Source organism: Puntigrus tetrazona, chromosome 17 (assembly GCF_018831695.1).
Source record: "Puntigrus tetrazona isolate hp1 chromosome 17, ASM1883169v1, whole genome shotgun sequence".
Taxonomy (NCBI): Eukaryota; Metazoa; Chordata; class Actinopteri; order Cypriniformes; family Cyprinidae; genus Puntigrus; species Puntigrus tetrazona.
The window spans coordinates 8,795,507-8,818,685 of NC_056715.1; the positions used below are offsets into that span (position 1 = coordinate 8,795,507).

At 36.8% G+C, this 23,179-nt stretch overlaps 3 protein-coding genes across 7 annotated transcripts; 1 reads left to right on the forward strand and 2 right to left on the reverse strand.

The window, feature by feature from the left end:
* Positions 1-171: 171 nt before the first annotated feature.
* On the reverse strand, positions 172-12,360 carry si:ch211-15d5.11 (oxidation resistance protein 1). Of its 3 annotated transcripts, none has more exons than XM_043263325.1 (15): positions 12,063-12,360; positions 11,254-11,368; positions 10,884-11,047; positions 10,174-10,241; positions 8,358-8,510; positions 8,045-8,176; positions 7,761-7,942; positions 5,497-5,825; positions 5,241-5,388; positions 4,928-5,096; positions 1,951-2,061; positions 1,705-1,857; positions 1,506-1,601; positions 1,342-1,415; positions 172-1,259 (listed from the first exon to the last, which is right to left on the reverse strand). In XM_043263325.1, exons 2-15 carry the CDS (start codon positions 11,304-11,306, stop codon positions 1,124-1,126), a joined length of 1,968 nt encoding a protein of 655 aa, XP_043119260.1. In that variant the 5' UTR covers positions 11,307-11,368; positions 12,063-12,360; the 3' UTR covers positions 172-1,123. The 3 variants fall into 3 exon arrangements, with proteins under 3 accessions (XP_043119260.1, XP_043119259.1, XP_043119261.1); XM_043263324.1 differs by having other exon boundaries at positions 11,145-11,368; positions 12,063-12,359; XM_043263326.1 differs by lacking the exons at positions 10,884-11,047; positions 11,254-11,368; positions 12,063-12,360 and adding an exon at positions 9,909-9,987 and having other exon boundaries at positions 10,174-10,231.
* LOC122362070 lies at positions 2,749-4,921 on the reverse strand. The gene is made up of 2 exons (XM_043263329.1): positions 3,806-4,921; positions 2,749-3,442 (listed from the first exon to the last, which is right to left on the reverse strand). The coding sequence occupies exons 1-2, from the start codon at positions 4,106-4,108 to the stop codon at positions 2,954-2,956; spliced, it is 792 nt and encodes a 263-aa protein (XP_043119264.1). The 5' UTR covers positions 4,109-4,921; the 3' UTR covers positions 2,749-2,953.
* A 292-nt stretch (positions 12,361-12,652) lies between the features above and the next one.
* Positions 12,653-17,409, forward strand: mtfr1l (mitochondrial fission regulator 1-like). 3 transcript variants are annotated; one of them, XM_043263478.1, is made up of 8 exons: positions 12,653-12,811; positions 13,342-13,471; positions 13,566-13,673; positions 13,916-14,025; positions 14,190-14,401; positions 14,687-15,053; positions 15,524-15,669; positions 15,773-17,409. In XM_043263478.1, the coding sequence occupies exons 2-7, from the start codon at positions 13,457-13,459 to the stop codon at positions 15,633-15,635; spliced, it is 924 nt and encodes a 307-aa protein (XP_043119413.1). In that variant the 5' UTR covers positions 12,653-12,811; positions 13,342-13,456; the 3' UTR covers positions 15,636-15,669; positions 15,773-17,409. The 3 variants fall into 3 exon arrangements, with proteins under 3 accessions (XP_043119413.1, XP_043119412.1, XP_043119411.1); XM_043263477.1 differs by having other exon boundaries at positions 15,806-17,409; XM_043263476.1 differs by having other exon boundaries at positions 15,524-17,409.
* Positions 17,410-23,179: the final 5,770 nt, after the last annotated feature.

The window sequence follows — 23,179 nt, forward strand, 5'->3', positions numbered from 1 at the left end:
AATATTTTTTGTAGACACTTGTATTCAGATGCTTGCTGAATAAAAAGTACAATTTTGTACCGATCCCAAACTTTTGAATAGTAGAGCATGAAACAACATCCTTTATAACTGCAGTTTTGTGTACATGTAATTCTCTACTGACATCAAATATAATATATAAATAAAACAGTGTTGTTGTTAATCTGATGTTTTATTAGGTAATGAGTTAATGAACACTTTAAGTATTGAGTGACTGCATTTTCACATGTATAAATATTGCATTGTTTTGTCAGACTTATTTTTGACATTTTTAGAATGATTTTTTTTTTGTACAGATAACTTCGTGAACTGATGTTATTACCAATGTAAGAATTATTTACAGAAAGAAGGTTTTCCTACAGGGTAGGAACACATCCACAAGAGTACCTAAGATTTTTGTGTGGATGTCTAAGAAATGTTTGTTAGACCAAAAGCCTCTCTCAAGACTTAAAATACGCAACTCCTAGGTTTTGTGTGTGGTATTCAACCCAAAGTCATTTCAGGTTTTTTTTTTGGCTTGAGTGATGAGAAACCTTTTGTAAAAGTACAGCTGTGGGTTTAAACTAATGCCTGAACCAGTGTTTATAGCGGAGGCTGTGCTTACTAACAGCAGATGAGGCTTTAATTAGTGCTATTTAGTCAGGGCGTTGCTTATTTTTGCTGAATCCTAAATTAACACCGATAAAAACGTTCCTCATCACAATAATAGTCAAGCTGTAACAATGCACCATCAACCTCACCAGTACAAACACAAACCGCTCAGAAAATGTTATTGGACAGTTCTCCATTCTGTCCCAGAATTCACCTAAAAAATATTAATTCTTGTATGAAGAAGTGCACACATTCAAATAATGAACTGGACCCAAATGCATCTTAATCACAAGACGAAACAGGTTTGTTTTTTTTTTTCATCATGATGGTGAAGATGTTAGGTGAGCTTTCATTTCCTCTACGTCCAGTTTAGGCAGATTATTCAGCATTCACAGTTTGCAGTGTCTCTTTCTTTTGATTTACAGATTTCACTCAACTGGAGAATTAGTTTATCTGTTAATGGCCATATTTCCACTAATCATGATGTTTTAGATTATTTTCCATGCTTGTTTTTTCAGCCAAACGTCCAGGCCTCCAACTCCAGAATCGTGAAGTCATTGGTCTCAGACAGGCTGCAGTTATTAAAGGTGAAACAGGGGCTGCTTCTGCCCAAGAATAACCTCTCGTCCACCCACAAACCAAAGTGACCACTGGGATGAAAAGAAACAAATTCAGTTTATAAGTCTTAAAATTAATAGTAAGAAATATTTAACATTTTGTCCTAATATGTACCTTCCTCCTCCAATGGCAAAAGAGTCCAAATCTCCTTTGATAAAAAAAGAGTTTTCTCCAGTCCAACGGAAACACTTGAAGAAAACAAATTATAAGTAGGAAGTGTTTAAAAGATATGGCTAGTGTAAACCTGTTTCCATCAATGACAATAAATATGAATTTACCTTAAAGCGTGGATGAGACAGGAACAGGAAGGTCTCTCCAGTGCCATAAAATGCTTCACTAGGATGCAGAGGATGTGAGAGAAAACTCCCAAAAACCTGAGAAGTAGTAAAAAATACTCACAAAGGTAAACCGTCTGTCTTGGGTCATCATTGACCTTTAGATGTCCTTTCTGATTAGAGATGTGAAAAAATGTATGACCTGCTGGTTGTGGTCCTTGATGAGAATAAGCACTGGCGAGTCGGTGGTGCCGAGTTTCCTGTAAAGAGTCTTGAGACTGGCCCCGTGTTTGTCCGTGCTGTAGGACAGCTGCCACGTGTGTCCGATTGTACGAGGAGGCAGCTCTTTTGAGATCTGAGAGAAAACAATTTGGGCTTCTGGAACCAATTCAAGATAAGTTATTTTGCAAAGCAGCCCGAGCGTTCGTGTATGTTAGTGCGTACTGACCTCTCTAACTTGTTGGGCATCCAGGATGACACTCTGGTTCAGAATGTGAGTCAAACCTTCCGGTTCAGTAGAGACAGAAGCTTTCGGCGCACTCTCCTCCACTGACACCATCTGTACAGGATCAACATGTGTATGACCAACTTAGGCATTACTGTTTAAAAGTCTGGGATCAATAAGTCTTGGTATCTTTTTAATTGAATGAAAACCTTTATTTCATAATGATGCATTAAATGTATTTTAAATTTCATGTTCATCAAAATAAATAAAATAAAACATTATTAATTAATTAATGCTGCTTGAGCACCAAATCAGCATATTAGATTGATTTTCTAAAGATGATGTGACACAGAAGACTGGAGTCATATCTGCTGAAAATCCAGCATTGGGAATATATTACATTTACAGAAACTTACTGATCCTCACCAAAAATGTGCTGCTTTTATAAAGACGACCTTTATACACATTTTCAACACTGCCATGTGTAAAATAAACAACAACAACAACAGCACATCCAATAAATTTGCTGGCTTAATAATCCTCAGTGGTATTGGACTTTAAACCCAAGAATGAATGCAATTGTATAAACAACTGTGAATTCATACTGACGAGCTGTTTGTTTGATATAGGATCGGTTTAAACCAAATTATACAATTTAAAATCTACATATTCAAAACTCTTTGACCTGCGAGTTCACCGTTTCTTCACACCTTCAACTAAATAGCAAAAAAAAAAAAAAAAAAGAAGTATATTTAAACAATAAAAGGTTTTACAAGTACATGCATATTAAATAACAAAAACCCAGTTCAATGTTTTTATTCATTATGCAAAAAAATATAGAAATACTTGTTTAAAATGTACAAATAAAACACCAAATATCCTTTAAAAGTCTTATTTACATATTTGCATAAATACACAAAAAAGTGCATGAATATTTGAAAAACCAAACATTTATGAAAATATTCTTTCATATAAACAATTCAGTGCTTCAGTTGCAGTAAAAATGTTACGTTTGTTCTGTTTGCCCAGCCTCATACAGCATTTGATAGATCTTGAACTTAACCTCAGACTTCACCTGAGGTTCAATTTTTGCCAACATGTCAGCAATGACAACAGCGAATCTGTAATCCTCATTGTCCCGCTGCATAGCCCTCTCCCTCTCCCAGTCCAGCTGCTCCAGGATCTTCAGCAAGGCATCTTCAGTGGTGCACTTTCTCTTAGGCATTAAGCTGGTAGAAGATGGGGATGCATTAGAACAGGGTGAAATGCTTGGGGCAGGGAAAGCTGAAATTGAACAGGGTGAGGGGCTGCGTTTAGGTGATGGACAGGGCTGAAGGGGAGCGGATGGGGTGGGTGGAAGAGAAGATGACGATGGCCTGAGGGACGGAGGTAGAGGGCTACCAGAAATCACAGTCTCTGATGTTCCTGATGCTGGAGAGACTGAGAAGCTGTTTGACTTCAGTAGTTCCTCAATGGAGACCACTTTACACACATCCTTGAGTAAAACCAAACAAACAAAACACTAATTACATTCAGGTACAAAAGGGACAAGTTGTATATATACCTAACTGATATCATCTTTCATATTGCGACCTACATAGGATTGAAAAATAATATAGGTAGATAGGTAAATGTTAAAGAAATGAAGAGTAGACTTAAACGTAACTATCCATAAATGATGCTAATGGGAATCTCTTCTGTTTTCATGTTTATCTCTATTGTTTGAACACGGCACGTATTTAACAACTAATGCCAAACATATGGAGAAATAATAACACTTATTAATCAGTACGCAAGGAAGCAAAAGACCAGCTAGGTACGTCAACTATCATCCTAAAACCACATTTTTGTTTCTTACCTTCACAATTGTGCCTTTTTCCCGATGTTTAACAAATTGGGTTAACCATGCCAGCTCAGCCATGATCTTGTATGAACTTGGATCGCTGCTTCTCGCGCGCACCCTCTTCTTGATCCGCACAAACTTGTCTCTTAAGTTCTTCCACACTTTCCGGCACTCAGCCTCGTCTTTTCCCGTGGCGGCAGCGACATCGTTCCACGCTTTTTGAATCAACGGAAGGTCACTGTGATGGCGCATATTCGGATCATAGAGGTGCCTGTGTCGACGCACTTGCTCCGCTAATATTCTCTCAAAGTTATTCATTTTTAATGAATTTGCGAAACGACGATATGTACGAGCGCGCGCTGTACCGCGCTGACGTCACTGCTGCGCGCGGACGCAAGTGTTGACAGTGATGCAGTGCTTGACGCGCCCGGCTGCTGGCGCTGCAGAATAAAATGGACGCCGCCATTTGTACATTTTATGGGTTTAGCTTCCGGTCTCATCCACGTCCAGCTATTTTTGATATTAAAAATGGGTGTGTCCTATCGTGCTATTTTAATGTATTATCCTAATTATGAACACACTGGTGTCTAGTAAAAAACTTTTACCATTGAATGCATGTTGTATATTTTCGAGTCTGTATGGAAAAAATAGAGCTGTGTAGGAAGAATGTTTAATCTTTATTCATATCATATTATTATTTCTCACTAACATTAGTGAAAATGAAATTATGTTTAGCATGCAAAAGCTAACTCAAGATGTCTGGTTAATAATCAAAGCTAAACTTGACTTGCCTACATAAAGACTTAAACTACAAAAACTTAAAAGAGTTGTAATTTTTTTTTTTTTTTGTATTCTTTAAGTCTCTTGAGCTCACATGGGCTACATTTATTGTAATCTAAAATATAGCAAACTAATATTACTGCAATTTTTAAAAGTTAAAAAAAAAAAAAAAAAAATACAATTAGATTATTGTTTTTTTGTGACTTCTTTGTCATAGAAACAACTCTACAGGTCCATGAATATGGTTGAGCAATTACCTCAAGAGCTCAACAAATGAATTATGATGTTTACACATCATCTGCAAATTTGCAAAGTATGAGTTGTTCGTTCCATCCATACATTCAGTAAATGACTGACCTCCCAGTCCTCCCCAGCCTGGATATCTCGTGAAGACCCCTCCTTTTCCTCCTGCTCCTCGTCATCCAGAAGCACAAAATCCTCTTCATCTGCTTCGTCCTCTTCTCCTTGCCCCAGAATGCACAGGTCTGGCCGATGCTGGCTCAGGTACGCATAAAGCTCGTCCGACCTGCAGCACAAAATACCAGACAGAAAAAAGAAGAAACAAGAAAGTGAGATGAAGCAGCTTGTGCTTTATGATATTACCATTTCTGCTTTTTCTTGCTGTTCATATCATCAGCCAGTCTGAGTAGTTTAGGTAAGGCTTAAGCACCTTTCCTGCTGCATGGTGAACCAGGCATCTCTAGAGGGGATTTTAGGTTTAGAGAAAGCCTTTTTCTTCGAATGCTGAAGCTTCTGTCGAATTCTCACAAACATCAGAGATCTGTTTACACCACTACTAGATGTAGCAGCACAAGTACCTGATGAGTAAAAAGAGTTATAACTAAATAAAGTGATGAAAAGAGATAATCCTTTTTATTTGTACTTAGCAGAAGTTAAATGTCAAAGTTCTTGAATAAAAGGATTACCTAATAATTGTCTTTCCAAATATGATTGCTGTTCTGTTTTGTCTGTGTGTTCATATTCTTTGCTTCCTCTCTGAATGCTGTCTGGTCCTCCACAACAGAAAGTTGCAGCCGTGGTTAACATTCCTCCAGACTGTAAAGTCAGCTGTCTCTCTGTTTCGGCCATATCCCCTGCCTCTCCACCTTCCTCCTCCTCTTCCTCAGCATTTGCAGCCAGAGTAGCGTTAGGATCATGTGAAACAGAGGACTTGGGAGCAAGAACGGCGTCTAACGCTGACTGATGGGTTTTCTTGTGCTCTTCTTTGATCTTTGATGATTTACATCTGTTACATCTGAAAAAAAATGAATAAGATCAATGTCTGTGGGCAAGGCAAAAAACAATCAAGGTGTGGAATTTTAAAATGTAACCTGGGGGGGTTCTATATATATATATCCACCCCAAAATTAAGTTTTTGTCATTAATCACTCATGCCTGTGTTGTTCCAAACCAATAATAACCAATACAGAAAAGCATTAAAATCTGCTAGATCTGATTCATTTTTGTCTCTTTTATAAGAAACAAACATAACATAATCATAAACATAATTTTAGAAAAAATTTGTAAGCATGCAACCACCAGCTACAGAATCGCATCATATAGTGCACTATAGATCCCCCTGAGGAAATTTAGTGTGAACTCACTACATGTTACCCTTTGGAGATATTATCAGTAGACATGGTGGTAGCTTTCACTACTATGCTGACGATTCAGCTCTATTTCGTCACAGCCCTATGAAACACACCAAATTGAGAAACTAACAGAAAGAATAATCAATATAAAAAACTGGATGTAATAAAAAACTTACTGCTAAATTCTGACAAAACAGAGGTGTTCATTATCTGACCTAAAAACCCTGCATGTAATAATCTAGAACACTGTCTAACAATTAATGGCTGTTCTGTCAATTATTCTTCATTAATTAAGAACCTATGTGTGCTGTTTGATAGAATTCTTTTCTTTAAAAGCCATGTTTCTAGTATAGCTAAAACTCTCAAAAACATCTAAATCGCAACCTATGCTCTCAATGACAAATGCAGAAATATTAATTAATAGACTAATTAATATGGTTAGACTATTGTAAGGCTTTAGTGGGAGGTTGTTTTGCATGCTTATTAAACAAACTGCAGCTGGTCCAAAATGCAGTCCTTACTAGAACCAGTATGACCATATTAACCCGGCTTTGTCAACACTGCACTGGCTCCCTATCAAGCATATTATAGATTTTAAAATCCTGTTAATTACTTATAAAGCCCTGAATAGCTTAGCCCCTCAGTACCTGAGCGGGCTGTTATCACATTATGGTCTTTTTACGCATGCTGCATTTTCAGAAACCATTTGATGATACCTAGAATGTCAAAATCAACTGCGGGCGGCAGATCCCTCTCTTATTTAGCACCCAAACTCTGGAACACTCTACCTATCACTGTTTGGGAGCCAGACACACAGTGTCACTTTAAGTCTAGATTAAAAACACATCTCTTTAACCTGGCTTACACATAGCACACTAATACACATCTATTAATCAAATCCGTTTAAGGATTGTTCAAATTAATTAATTAATTAATTAGATCAGCCAGAAACGGGAACACTCCCCATAAGACATGATGTACTTGTTACTATGTAAAAAGAATGGCATCTACTCTAATCTTAGTCTGTTTCTTTCTTATTCTGTTTCTCAGTCTGTATCCAGATCAGATGTTGGATCAGCACCAAGAGATGACGTCAACGGAGACCAGAACACCTCGATGAGCTCCAAAAACAGATTACAGGAATCAGACATACACATACACACTGTTGCCTCTGGTTAGGGACTCTAAATGTCTAGCGATTATTGTCAATTTGATTACAAATATCCTGTTGAAACTGAGCTGATCCTGACAACGCCAAATTGATGAATAAAGATTTTTTTTTGTACAAATAGTAGCTCTATAATGTTACGGTTGAACCACTGATGGCAGATGGACTATTCTGACAAGGTCTTTTATACTTTTCTGGACAGTGTTTATTACTTGCCAGTCAATGGTACAGTCACAAGCCTCCCGGTTTTCTTCCAATATATCTTAAATTGTGTTTCTTAGACAAACAAAGCATTTATAAGTTTGGAACAATATGGGGTAAGTGATTAATGACAATGTTTTAATTGTGGGGTGGAGTAACCCTTTAATAAAATGGCAGTAAGCCAATTATTTAATTGGAAACCACATCCAAGCAGTAAAGCAGGAAGCACCTGTATGTCTTGTTAAAGTGAATGTGAGAGATATCCGTGTAGAAGGACACTGAGGTAAGATCATCCACAGAGCAGGAGAATACGTATTCTTCACAGCCATTCTCCTGAACAAGTGGTTGAGACTTCTGAGGGTCAAAGAAGATCTTATTGGACGTCACCAGCAATATTCCAGAGACCACACCCTAGTGAGACAAACAGAATGGAGAGTTAGAAGCCGAGTATGTTGTATTTTAAGAAATGTACTACGAAAACAGAAGCGCATAACATAAACACAACATTTTCACCTTTCTGTCTGTAATGTAACGAGAGAATAGTTTGAGGCAAGACAAACCAGCTGGCCCCTCCCCATGAGAGCATTCAGATGGGAGAGCCAACAGACATACATTTCCATCAGGTAAAGGAACCGCCTCCACATCCTAAGAGAGATGAATAAACATCACACAAAGCAGCAGAAAAAAGCCATTGTGAACCACTACACAATGGCATCACGAGAGCTTAAAATGTACGGACGTGCTATATTGAGATTTACAGTGTTGTTCGCTATAGTTACACCCTCATGCATTAATACTTACAGTTTCTTAACACTTTTAGACTTACTGTCAGCTTGTCATATTCTGCATCTGTGGAAGGGGACACGAGAGTCGCTGTTCCCACAACACCAACACTGAGCGCAGGATCAAGGAAGTGCTCTTGTCTAGAAAGCAGGTCAGAAGCCGTCTCCGTAGAAGTTGAAGCTTTGTTCTTGGATAACTGTTTGAGGTGGTTCATAAGAAAAGACATGATCACAGTGACAACGGTTTCACTTCCCTTCCATGAGCACTCCTGTACACCCCCTCATTTCCCTATTCATAGCCCTGTGACACCAGATGACTGGACAGAGTCACAGCAGCCAGAAACTATGAGCCAATCACACAGATGTAGAATTTATGCAAATGGAATCATAGGACACTGACAGTTCCTGTCATAGACTATTTTCCTAGATTATTGTCTTCTTGTGTATTTAAGTAAATATTAGAAGTGTCCTGTTAGATTTCACATATACAGCACAAAATGAATATGGTCTTAACCGTGACTTTCTTTGAAAAAACATGAACAGTAAAGACAGCCTATGGACCTGTGAGGTTGAGTGGGGGAGAGTTACTAAACTTAGAGCATATTAGAAAGATCTGAAGGATCATGTGGCACTCAAGACTGTAGTAATGGCTGCTGAAAGTTCTGCTTTATTAGAATAAAATACATTTTTAAATGTATTAAAATTAAAAAAACAGTAATGCTGTAATATAATAACACAATAATACTGTAATAATACTGTAAAATAGTATTTAATAATATTAACTTGATCAAACAATCGCAACCGTGGTGAGAATAAGAGACTTAATAAATAAATAAAACCTTTGAAACCTTTAAATCTAGTAAATATGCTTTATATGCATAAGAAAAAACAAAAAGGAACAACATAAATAAAACCAATTCTGACCTTTATTTCTGGTTTTATTTTTTCCATAAACTCAAAAGTGGAGTTCTGTTTGCTATTTGTTACACAAATCAATGAACTCAGTGTAATATATGATCATGCAAACTCAAATTTTTTGTCGTTGCTTTGCTAAAGACAACTATCTCCAGGCATGCAAAATATTGGTGATAACATGCAAAGCACAAATCCACACAAACGTCTATTGTTCTTGTACTGGTAACTAATGATTTGCATAATTCTAACTTTAAATTTTTAACTTTAAACCTACAGCACAACTTTCAAAACTTTGACAATGATTTCTAGACTTGAAACTGTTTAAACCGACAAGGCAGTCGGTTTAAACTGGTAACTAATGATTTGCATAATACAAGGCAGTTTGTTTACAAATGGCAAAAAAGTTTAATTTAAAATCTTAGAAATGTTGCTTAGAAAATATCATCTGGTGGAGCTTCAATAACCATGGACACACTAAACCGTATTTTCAAACACTGCGTCTCTGGAATGATATTCAAACGACATTTCATCTTGCACATAGGAAACTAGAGAAGAGAAGAGAAGAGAAGAGAAGAGAAGAGAAGAGAAGAGAAGAGAAGAGAAGAGAAGAGAAGAGATTTTACGAGGTCATCAGATTTAGACTAGTTTAATTAATTAATAATTTTAGAAATTTTAGTTACCAGATTCTTTGGGGTTGTCATTTTCCTAATATGTTTGTTGTAAAGTTTCCATTTTCTCCTTGAAATATCCATTCAGTTTCTAGAGGTATTTCACAGCTTGACTAGATAACGTGGGGTGTTTCAGTAACCTTTGTTCTAAAGTTATCAGTAGGCGACAGTAATGCATGACACAATGTTGGCTGTTATATTTATGGATACTTCTATCATTTATCAACAAGATTATGAAAGCAATGCAGTGTGAGAATAAGCTTTAAACTTTACTCACTCCATGTTCATTGTTCCTGCATGACTCCAAAATATTCGTTGTTGGATCTTTAGCAGGAAAAGCAGCTTCTATAAAGATAAAATGCAAAAACACAAGCTGCATCAACCCGAGTGGAAGCAGATGTTTCTCAGTTTGTTTCTTCAGCTGTTTCTTCTAAAGACACAAGGATGCAGTATCAAATTTTAAAACGTGTGTGATAGTAACAGTTATTCAGAATACTGATCATTTAAAAATAGAAATTGGTATTTTTACTGTGTGTGTTAATACACAAGCTGGCTTAAATGTAGACTGCTATTTCAAAGTTTAGGGTCATTTAAGATTTTTTAAAATGTTTCTGAAAAAAAAAAGTTCATTTTCAGCAGCCATTACTCACATCTTCAGTGTCACATGAGGCTAATATGTTCATAATATTATTAATGTTAACATATTTGTGTTGCTTAATATTTTTGTGGAATCTGTGATACTTATTTTCATTGAACATAATATTTTTATTAAACTGAATTATTTTGTAACCTTACAAATGTCTTTACTGAATATAAGTGCCAATTTCTTTGAAAACAAACCCCAAAACTCTAAACAGCAGTGCAAATCCTTACTCCTTAATCCTAACTCTGTTTGCTATAATCAAAAAAAGTCACTTTGAAATCAACATTACTGATAAATGTACGGTTACAAATCAGTTAAGCGTCAATCGCCGTAAATGGTTATACCCTTTAGATAGTACTGTCTCAGTTTGGGGTTCCGGATTTGGTGATGTCCTTTGACGTACTCCTGCCCAACACCCTTCCCCATTGCACCCGGAGCACCAATGGAACACTGAGCCGTAATGAAGCCTGGAGGCTGCGAAATTCCAGCCGGCAACTTTGATCCCAATCTAAAGAAAAATCACGACACAAGTTTCTTCATGAGCTTGATCGACACATCGACAACGCCTTTTTTCAGCTATTCCTTCAAACTCAGCCAAACCTTACCTGTTCTTAACATTTCCAAAGTAGCTGGCCCTGCTTTTGTCTCTCTGAGCTCTGTGGTCCATGAGGTTTGACTGCTGAGACTGAAAAATGGCCAGTCAAAAATGTTTACCTTTCTACTGCAAGAATCAGTGATGGAACGATTGCCCACTGCTGTGTTGGCATTTGCAAATCTTCCTCCTCCTTCTCAACATCCTCATCAGCATTCTCTTCACTCTACAGAAAACCTGCAATATAAGAAGGAGAAGGAAACTGATATTTGCTTTACTCCACCTTATTTACTTAGGATATATTTTTATATTTAAATAATATATATGCATCTGAAATTTTTGTAAAATGTAAAAAAAATGCCATGCCATGTTAACTGAAAGACATTTTCTCTTTATATCCAAATACAGACATTAAATATTCAGAAAATAAACAGTCTTCCAAAAGGCTCAGCTAGGCATAATTATGTAAACTGGCCCACTTGAGCCCAATATAACAGGCAATACCAGATGCAGAATATTTGTGGTTCATCCAAGATAAAAAAAAAAAAATTCTAAAAACAGACGCTTAAAGCAGCGTCAGTCATTTAATGCAGGAGCAATCGGGCCCAAAACAGCACATATGAGGATGTGGATTGTTGTTGTTTTTGGGCCCGCATATTGCTGCATCACAATGTCGCACTTCTGTGTCTAGCAGCCACATTAACAGATATATACATTAATAATAAACACTTTTATATCCGATGTCACTACTACTGCCACGTTACTGAATCATTGATAGATCATTGTTATCCGTCCTGATTAAAATTCTTCAGCAGTAATCCTAACGATGGACCTCTTACTGGGGTAGCGTTTGCGTCCTCCTCCAAACTTGTCAATAAACTTGAGTTATAAAGATCTGAAATAAATCATTAAATATATGCATTTGTCTTACCTCGGTCTTTAATGATCCCATATAACGACAAGCTGATCGGGACGCTCCGCATGATGCTCTGTCATGTGTTTTGATGCCGCTGCAGTGAATCTGTCACCAGTCATTAGATAACGTAACAGGACCGCACGATTAAACTCCAACTTTCTCTTAAATTCCCAATTACAGTCGAAATTTCGTTGTAGAATGCACTGACTGAAAAGCTCTCACTCTATACATTTAGATTTTTATATCTAACGTTGCATTTGTTTCAGGGTAGTATGGCTAAGCAGGTATATCAACTTTATCTGCAGGGTGACTTTTGTTTTATTATATTTTTCTATATTTATATAAAAAATTATAAATACATAAACCAGACTCGTCCGTCTTATAATTGAAAAGCATGAAATCTAAAACAATCTTGAATATTTTTTATTAATATAAACACATTCGTTTTAAAGCGGTATATTTTAACTTTGTGTGCAAGGTGACTTTTATTTTGCATTTAAATTCTCCGGTAAATACCAAATTCTATTGGACTGGGAGGTAATGAATGCAGAATTCCGACCAATCACGGGACGATGTTATCACACGCACTTCCGACTCATGCACTGCTTGCAAATCAGCCGGGGGCGCGCTGAGCTAAGAGCTAGTGAGCTAGGGAGCTAACGGAGCAGGGAGAAAGGAAGCCCGGACGATTCACAACACAACAGTAAACCAGAGCAATCTGCACTAGTGCCAAAAAAGTAACTGATATAATCTGACCACACACGGTATGTCTTATGTTTCTTCTGAATCCATAATTAGCAGCTACACTTTATAAGGTCGTTTGTTAGCTAATATGCTAAAAGAAGGAATGAGGGTCACAGAACGTCTTTGGTTTGTTTACCTTGTTTACTTTTTAGGTTTTATTGTATTTATGATTTTACCCTTACCATGTGTAGCTCGATCGTCTGTTCATTTAATGAATGGTATATACAATTATATTGCTCTACTTTATCTGATAATTTACTTCTGGGTTTATAGTTTTGATCACGTATATAGATAAATTATTTTATAGAGCGGTTGAACGTCGTAAACACATGTGTTTACACTGTGCATTTTTATTTACATTTTATTTACTTTATTCACTTTGATTTACTATAAAGGGTGCAATCAGTATGCAGCAGCAGCTGCAAAAACAAAAAAAGAAAGCACTAACTGCAGTCTTTTATACTGTGAGTTATTTCTTGACCAGCATTCACGGTGGTTTTGCACATGAAGGAGAATATTTTATAATTTTCTTTCTTTTTCACATTTCAAGGCAAAGGAACTCTCATCCCTGATGAACATGTTTAGTGTCTTGCAATAATAATAATATCAAAACACTACTATACAGTCCAGGGCAGCAGTTCTTTTTACACTTCACTCTCAGCAAAATGGAAACAGAAGCTGTAAGTAGATAAACATCTAAAGAGACAGGTTAATCATGTTTTGTCAATGTTTATGTATATTTTATAATATTTATTTTTTTTGCTTGCTCTTCAGGAGGTAATCCCTATTTGGCAAAATAAACCACATGGATCAACTCGTAGCGTGGTGAGACGAATCGGCTCGACACTGCCTCTTAAACCCTGTCCCAGAGCTTGTTTCCAGGTAATGAAATAAAAAATAGTTTGTACAAACACGCATATATTTCATGCACTGTGTTCAGTTTGGTTATCAAACGTTTTTCCAAAGCAAACTGGCTGTTTGTGGTCTTTCTTGACCATGTACAAAAACATGCATCTTAAAAATGTTTAATTAAACGTAATGCTAAGTTTTGAACAACAGCAAAGCTCTCTATAGCAAAAACAAAAATGAAATTTTGTCAAGAATAGCTCGTATGTGCTCTCCAGGAACTCCCAGGGCTTCCATCAATGCGTTCCATGGACGGTCCTTTGGTGCCTACGTTGGCAGATATTGCCTGGATTGCCGATGATGAGGAGGAGACATATGCCAGAGTCAGGTAAGTGGTCTGTTGTGTTTGTATTTAGTTTCCTTAGAATTTAAATCTGACCGTTTTTTTATATGAGGTTATGGAGATATAGATTAGATACAGAGCAGAACTAAAAAGTGTTGGATCTTCATTTGAAAATGTATTTATGCCAATGCTGTCCTGCTATTTATCAGGAGTGACACACGTCCCCTGAGACATGAGTGGAGGCCAACGCCACTGCTGGTTATGCACAGGAACTCATCTGTGCCAAACTTCAGACGAGAAGGCAGGCGAGTCGAGGGTCTGAGGAAACCAGGAGTAACCGCTTTAAACCGCACTACAGCTTTACAAGATGAGCTGAGTCGACTCCGAGCCCAAATCGCCAAGATTGTCGCTGCAGAATCGGGTTGAGTAGTTGACTAAAGCTCATTTATTACCTGTCATTACAAAACAAGTTATTATTAAATTGGAAAGATGGTAACACTTTATTTCAATAGTCCACTTTAGACAACTGCAAGTATATATCAAATTAATCCTACTAATCTACTGCTCTAACAGTCTACTCTGAGATTTAGTAGACATGTAGTTGCAAATGAATGAGTATTAGTTGACTTGGCAAAAGAATTAAAGTCAGTTTGATTTATTTATTTTTTGTCTTGTGGTCCCTCGTAAAAACGATGAACTTTTTCAGATTCGAATCCCATAACCCCTGACCTGCTGTCGCCCGACGACACTAGTGTGGGTTTCTCCATGGCTCATTTTGAGACTGCTGCTTACCAGCCAGCTCCCACAGCCTCATTTGTCATCAGTGATGTCACAGAGGAGGAAGAAGAGGAAGAGGAGGAGGAAGAGGAAGAGGAGGAGGAAGTGTCAGAGCTAGTGCCCGATCCTATGCCACCAGTTTCAATGACTGCATCTGCGACTTTTGATCTTGATCGCCCTACTATGGACTTCCGAGAGCCAGAGGAAGACACTGTTTCACTTTCAAAATCAACAAGCTTCGCTGATGTCATGGACATCCTGAAAGATATGAACCGCATGAAGATGAGCAAGGACAGGTGAGTGCTGTTGTTTATAATTTAGATATTTTTTAAGTTAATCGTTTTGTAAAACCATATTCATTGTAAAGCATATATAAGCGGGGAAGTTTCATTAATATTAAATTTACTGCAACTACTGCTATTACTTCTAATTAAGTGATTAGTTGTGGAACATTAATATATGATATTATTATATAATTCTTCAATAATGTTATAGTTTTTTGATTAATAATGATCAGATATATTGATTTACTAATCAAATTATTACTATTCACAGGTATAATAATATGATAGTAATAATTATTATAAATATAAATCAATTAGTATATATTATGTGTGTATGTGTATATAATTAGTAATAGTAGTAGTAACTGTATTGCATGTATTACATTTGATATACTAATAATTATTATTATTAGTTGTTGTTGTTGTTGTTTATTACTAATACAAATAATAAATAATATTGTGTTTTTGTGTACTTTATTTAGATATAACCGTGGCTGCACCTCACTGAGGGAGGAGGATTCTGCCTCTCTTATATCTGAAGCATTGAGGAAGAAATTCATTCTGAAGGATGATGACATCAGTATGAGGAAATAATCCATCATCTAAACCCTCGCAGCAGACTCTCCATGTAAGGCTAAACCGCATGGAATGCTTTTCTCTTTGGTTTAAAGTTGGAGATTAAGATACAAAACCAAGAGAATAAAACCTAGCTGTGAATTTTATGTACTTAGGTCTTATCTTTTTTTTTCCTACCGGGTCGGAAGGCCCATGCCTGTGGACCATTGCCGTGAAAAACCCCATAAAGCCTCTGATTAAACATGGACATCATCTGCATTCCTCAGCGCTCCCACAATGCTGCGCTGTTGTTATACGTCTGGAAGGAAAAGCAGTTCTCGTCAGCCCACACACACACACACACACACACACACACACAAGTTTGTAGTGTGTGTGCACATAACGATCCATAAGCATAGCTTTGGTCAGTGATCACTTAGCGTTTGTTGTTCCATTTTAGATTTTGTGAAATCCAAGCACTGCTTCCTGTTTCACCATCATCGTATCGTTGATTTCAGTAGGACCATAAAACTTTCAGATCCTTCAGCGAGCAACGATTTTACACTATTATTCAAGCCATGAAACCACAGAAGAGTCCCGGAGGAGCCCAGTTCCAGTTTATCGTCTTGTAGATGTATAGTTTGGAGCTGTAGAAGTGTTTCTCTTGCCTTACACGTTCCCTCATACAAACCCTGTAATACTTGAAGCCGTTTTAATGCGTGATCTGATGTTACAGTACTGACATGCGTTTTGCCTCTATTTAGAGACTAAACAAAAAGACGTTCTTCTATTTAAAGGGTTTTTGTGCGTGTGCATGTGCACTGAAGACTTTGGATTGTGTTCACTTGTAATTAGCGCTCTGTAACGTTCTCTTCTACCCTACAGACATTTGAAGTGTATATTGCGCCAGAAGACTGAGTTTGAATTCTTAACGCGTGTGGTTTATCTTCTGGAAGTACATGAGGAAAATAACTTTTTTTTTTTTTGCTTGTGTCAGGCAGGTTGTAAATGTTTCTGTAAAATCTGAACAGCATGTGTGATGTGGTTGTTGGGGTCGGGTGCGACTGTAAGCCGGTTTTGAGGACGCCTCATGTTTTATATGACGATGAAGGATGCCGCTTTTCCTTTTGCAAAGTGTAACAAGAAGCTGTTTTAACGCATACGCTGCTTTTTTTTGCCACGATTGCTCACCAAAGTGGCAATCAAACCCAAAATGTGTTTTTTATTTGTTTCACATTCTTGTTTAGACATGCTTGCAGCCTGTTTCCATCGGTCTGACACGTTGCATTAGAAGAGATTGTTTGGTGTTTTGAATCCAAAAGATTTCTTCTCGTTTTCCGCAATACTCCAGTGCAGTGAAAATACTCCAGCTTTTATAGTTACCTACACAGCGTCGTTAAAAGCTATGACTACCTAAAATAATTTTTGTTAGTTTACAGTAAAAATGACTTTATATCATTCATGAACAAGATTGTTACCATCAATGCTAATGGGTGAATAGAGCTGTAATATCAAGTGTAATATCTCATGCACTGAACATACTAACATATGTTCCTGTACCTGTCAGATGCAGGTAAAATGCGTGTGTGCTGCTCTCTCATCATGACTGCTGGGTTTCATTCATAGTTTTAACCATAGTAAACACTGCAAGTTTACTTTGATTCAGGTCAATCTTGCATAGCCACAGTTTTTTTTTAGGGGACAGAAACTTGTGTACTTGTGTGTTTGCTTTTTTTTGTCAAATAAAGGAATTCTATTGACTGTTGCTTATGCGTAAGGCAGGAAATAAATGGTTTAAAAGAATTAAATATCATGTATTTCGTCCCACAGTGATTCAAAATATAATTGATCGCTATCATTTTTAATGTTAATTAGACATCAGCCACATGGGGGCGATATTCTCTAAAAAGTAAAATATTTATTACCGTTTAAAACTTACTCGGCAAGTACTGAATATATTTAAAATGACAGTGTAACGACGTATATACATATTTAACAGAAATTGCGTTTGATTCTTTCATTAATATAATTAATCAATTTTAGAGTTTATCACAATTTTTACAAAAGTATTGAGCAGAACAAAATCATTATTTTTTTCCCCAAATTCTTTTAGGAAGGATCATGTGACACTGAAGACAGTGTAAAAAAAAAAATTAAAATTACACTAACATATGTATTGTAATAGAATATTTACTACATATTAAAACATTTTATTATGTGATTTTATAATATTTAATGTGTAGATTGTTGATCAAACAAAGGCATACTTGAGCACAAGATACTACTTTCAAAAACATCTAAAAAGATCCCGACCTTTTATTTAGTCAGCTAATTTTCCAACAGAGATTTATTAAAACACTGCACACCTGAAAACACTGCGAGCACATGGTGGCAGGTCCACTTTGAGACATTCTACACCACATCTGAAACCCTCTGATGTGTGATCATGTCTCTGAGCCAAACACTCCTTTTGCATTTTTCTTTAATAAAATAGCATACGCTTTAATATATATAAAAAAGTCGCCAACGTGACACAATACTGATTTTGTAGTTCTGCGATTCACAGTAATACATTGCATTATTTATGGTAACGCTCTCAGACAAGTTGTACAGTCAGACGTTTTAAAGGTTGTAATGAATTTTTTGTGATTTCTCAAGTCTCAAGCTCTTCCTTGAATACAACAGTTACTAAAACGTCACACTTCCTGTTGTTAAGACAAACGGTTTCTCTTCTGTGATACAGACGCTGATAAACACGGCAGCTAGCGTCAGGTGAAACTGATGATCTCGCTCCACCTCCACTACTGAATCTCCTGCACTCATCAGTGCGCGTGGGGCCTCGCAGTACTCTCCAGGGACGCCCGTGACTTCGAAGATTCTAGTTAACCTCCTTTTTTAATTTTTTCTCAAAGACCTGATTTGATCCAGGCCAGTTTCAGTGTTCAGTCTATTTTCTGTGGCAGTCCTTGGCCTACTTTATTACGCCTCACCTCTGGAAAGCAGATTCTGTCTATTTTAGATCGGAGAGGATTTTTAGATGTCTGTGGAGATTTTGTTTAATAGAGTCCAGCGACACAGTGGCGTTGTTTCAGACTAAAAATATTGACCTTTGTGTGACATTGACACACTAATTTAGCCTGTTGCTCAGAAGTTTCACAGATCATTTCCAGGCTGCTAAATCTACATGTTGAAACATGTTTACATTGTAATATATTGATCAAAATCGTTACGTTGCTATAAGTAGGAACTTGTCAGAACAGCTCTTGAAAGATTGTAGTGAGAAACCGAATTACTGTACAATATAATAAATCTCTGTCAGGCTGAACATGAGGAGTACAACAAATAAAGCACTTTTTTCTTTACTTCAGTCGCTGTTTTAAGACCAGAGCGTTTTATGTCTGACTTGTTTTTGGTGTGACGTGAGTAGCTCGTGACTGAAGTGGTCTCATGTTGCCAACGGAGTGCTTTTCGCCCGTAATGACCTTTATTAAAACATACCTGAAGCACAGAGTCTGTAGGGTTTAAATTGGAGCTCCAAGAATACAAACCATTTCCTTAGTAACAAAACAGGGGCTGAATGCTGGCTTTATGCATTTAAATGTGGAAGTAGTGACACAGGGGCCTACGTAAGTAGTTGTAATGTGCCCTGAAGAAAAGACACAAAAATTTCCTAGGAGCCTTCTGTATGAAAAATGTAGAAGTCTTCAATAATAAATTTTGCATTTTTGAACAGTTCAGAAAGTCTCTTTTATGGCGGCACGAGGCAAGATGTCGTGAGCGGAAGAGTTTCTTCGGATAAGAAACACAGATGCGTGTTTGCTCATATGTGTGAAGTGCCTGATTAATGACCTTGATCAGATGAAGAGACCGTGATGCTCTCCTCATTTCTACCCAGTTTTTCTTTTTTCAAAGACTTGCATCATACATAGTGATTACTTTTTCATGGTCTGTGAAATTACAAAAAAATATTTCTGTTCGGAGACTAAATGGGTTTGAAAATCTAATGTTTGCATATACAGATGGGTCCAAAGTCCAAGAGACCGCATTGGAAATATTTAATTTAAAATCCAATTTAAACCTGCAAATAAACAGAAATTTTAAATATTATGTGCAAATATCTAAGATTCTTTACTATTTATAGGTCAATCATCAAATCAGTGTATGATTGACACTGTTCAACTGTTAAAAAAAATAAACAAGTTGTTTTTCGGATAATCTCAAACCAGAACATTATTAACAATTTTTACACAAACTTTGGGGGTTTGAGAGAAGGCAGGTGGAAAACAAACCGATTAAGATTTTTTTTTTTTTTTTTAGAATATTTATTTTATTGAAATATAATTAGATTTTACTTATACTTTTTTTATTTACACACAAACTTTCATACTGATATTATACATTGTAAATAAAAATAGATTAATTAACTAATAAAAAAGTGATCTGTTTCCATACGCTGTCAGATTACAGCAACCTTTTGCGAACGATTCCTTTGCTAACATTCACACACTTGTCAACCCTTGCATTTAATCCTTGCATGCTTGAATCCAACCTGTTTTATCTCCCTGACTGTGAATGGCCTTGGCACGTTAAAAACACAAACGGTGCAAACATGTTCTTTGTGCACTGGAGGAGAATTGTTGCCATGCACAAATGGGATGCATTTGTTTCTCATGATGCATCACTAGACACGAGGACAAAGAGGTTAGTCTGCTTCTCTAAATAGAACGCTAAACTCTCTTTGTCTTTCAAAGCGTTCCAAGTGTGGTTCAGCTGATATGTGTTTGATGCGGAGGTGTGTGTTACATTGGGAGATATCAACAGTCTCAGATGGGTTTGTCTTGTGCACTAAATAGAAACGATAAACACTTTGGCTTTCAAAGCGTTCCAAGTGTGTTGTTAGCAGATATGTGTTTGATGTGGAGGTGTGTGTTATATTAAGAGACGTCAACAGTCCCAGACAGTGTTTAGAAAACATACTATATGTCCTAGTTTCACAGGTCTGTGATTTATTGGACAGTTTTCTGATCTTGATACAGTTTTTTTCTTGCCTCATAAACACATACGTCTAAATTTGACTCTCACACCTTTTGTAGTCAGTTGCATGATTAAACCTCCTTTCATCCTTGAATTCAGCCATCTGCCTCCACCCATGCATCTGAGGAAGAAGGAGAGACAGACGGAGAGGGTGAAAACAAACTAGGTGATCTTCTTGGCATGTTATTATGAATTACTGGCTTTCAGATTTTTATTGTTCGTGATCAAGTTTCGAACCCAACATACAGCACCAGAAGATCAAAGCTCGCCACGAAGCTTGAAGCCGATCTGATCTTTGGGTGGCATCATCAAGTGCCTACCGAAAGTGTCACATTTATCTGCCCTCTTTCAGTGTGTCAGAGTGAGAGACATTGGCATCATTTCACAATGGGTATTTTTGCTTTTCTAGAGCAAAGGAGGGAATAGGAAAAGTTGGATTCGGGATAAGAACATACTGCAGGTTTATATTCAAACCCCTACAGGAGCATGATCTTCAGATCAAAAAGTTATCTCAGCTTATAAATTTATTACAACCTAATTTTCTCAAATGCATGATTTGATGAAATAACTACTTCCTTATTTTTACAGAAACGTAACGATTTGTGTATGCATTTTTAAATTTTGTTTTGTTAGTCTAAGGTCATGTATCATATATTATGTATATTTATTAACTTCTGTTGGACATGTCAAGAAAACTATTTTATGTTGAGATCAAAAGCAGATTTTCATTTCATTCTCTAAACTTTCACCAGATGGCCTCACATTAATACAGAATAAAATAAATAAATAAATGTGTATGAAGCCAGATTCACACAACTGCAATGAAATGTGTTTAGTCAGTTTCATTTGTTTAAGCAGTTTATTTAAAATGACAATTCATCATCTGATATATATTTTCTGCTAAAAAACCACAGGCTGTTTCGTGAGTCAGTCGTTCCATTAGAGCTGACAGCTGTGCTTTGTTCTAAAAAAACAAAAATCAGACAGAAATGCAACAAAAAAAAAAAATCAAGCAGTAGTCATAATCATTATGTAATTGTGCCCAGAGTCACCCACTCACTTCCATCATATACTGTACACACATGCATATGCAGTACTCGATGCTACACTCTGTCTTTATGTACCAGTGATGAAACAGATGCAAAACATTTGAAATATTTACAAGTCTAAGTACATTCTAGAAAACTCTCATGCATCCAGGATACATGGCATCCTCCTGTGAATTATGCGTGCTATAAACCAGGTTTTAAAATGCAAACTGGCTTACTGAATCAAAAATTTCACAAGCATGTCAAGTGATACAAAACCTAAAACTAAGCTGCTAAGCTGCAACATAAAATAGTGTCGCAGTGCATCTGCTCTTAAGCCAGACGGTCCAGATCAACAGTTCAAACTTGATTAACACTGTTATATGGTATCAGTTCAGCCTGCATCGGGGCTACATAAAGCTTTCCAATAACTGCTGCGTCAACCGTAACCGATACATTTAATTTGGATAAATGATGCATCTGGAGGAGTGACATGTGAAGAACACAGTATAATTATTGTAAGGTTGTAACTGAGACACTTTCACCGGGAGAAACAGAAATAGGAAAACATCTATGAGAAAGGGTGGATAAATCAATAGCAAAAGGAGATGGAAATGTGTTTCTGAGATGGATTTTAGCTATTTGATAAGGAATAATGATTTACACAGTTACAATTACATTTCAGCATTTTATATATTTTTCATTTTTTATGTGTTTATTTTACATTGTATCATAGATTCGCATTCAATTATTTTCATATGTTAATAACAATTGGAAGTTTGCCTGATTATAGGTTATGGCTACCTGCAGCAAAGATTCCAGTTCTAATCACTAAACAGGAACCATTCCTAATCCACCTTATCCAATCTCTGTGCTATCTGTACACCCTGAGAGCGGCACAATATTTCACAGGAAGAAAAATGCATCGAGGATACATAATGTTTCCAGTCATGCTGTGCCATTAATGTGCCAGCTGTGGGTCTTGTTCGTATCTGTCCTAATAAAACAAAAGATCTTACAGTCAGTCTATAGGGGCCTGTTGGATTCTTACATATTAGCCCATGCCTTTTAGAAGCATATTAGATAACAAATGCACAAAATAAATGTATCATCAAGTCCGAATGCACTAAATCGCTCCTCTGGGATCTTAAGTATCTGATTATAGCTTGTTTTTTAAAGGCTAGAGTGCACTGTGGGTTAAAAGCAACCCGCACTGCACAGGTGGTTCCAAGCTGTTGCATATGTGCATGGATGCAAGTTTGTGAATAAGCCTCTGCCAAGAACATATGTGTGTGACAGAAAGGATGTCCCTCTGGAAGACACACAGCGTGCTGTTTTTAGCTCCAGTCTCATTAGCGATGGCCTGAACAAGCAGAGCGGTCTTAGGGGTTCATTGTGCGTCAGAGTATCGCTCATACTCACCAGACAGGAGGAAATATCATTCTTTACTCCTTGACTCAATGCACTAAGCAGGAAATAATATGCTTCATTAAGGGGCTTTGATGATGCAAATATAAAAAT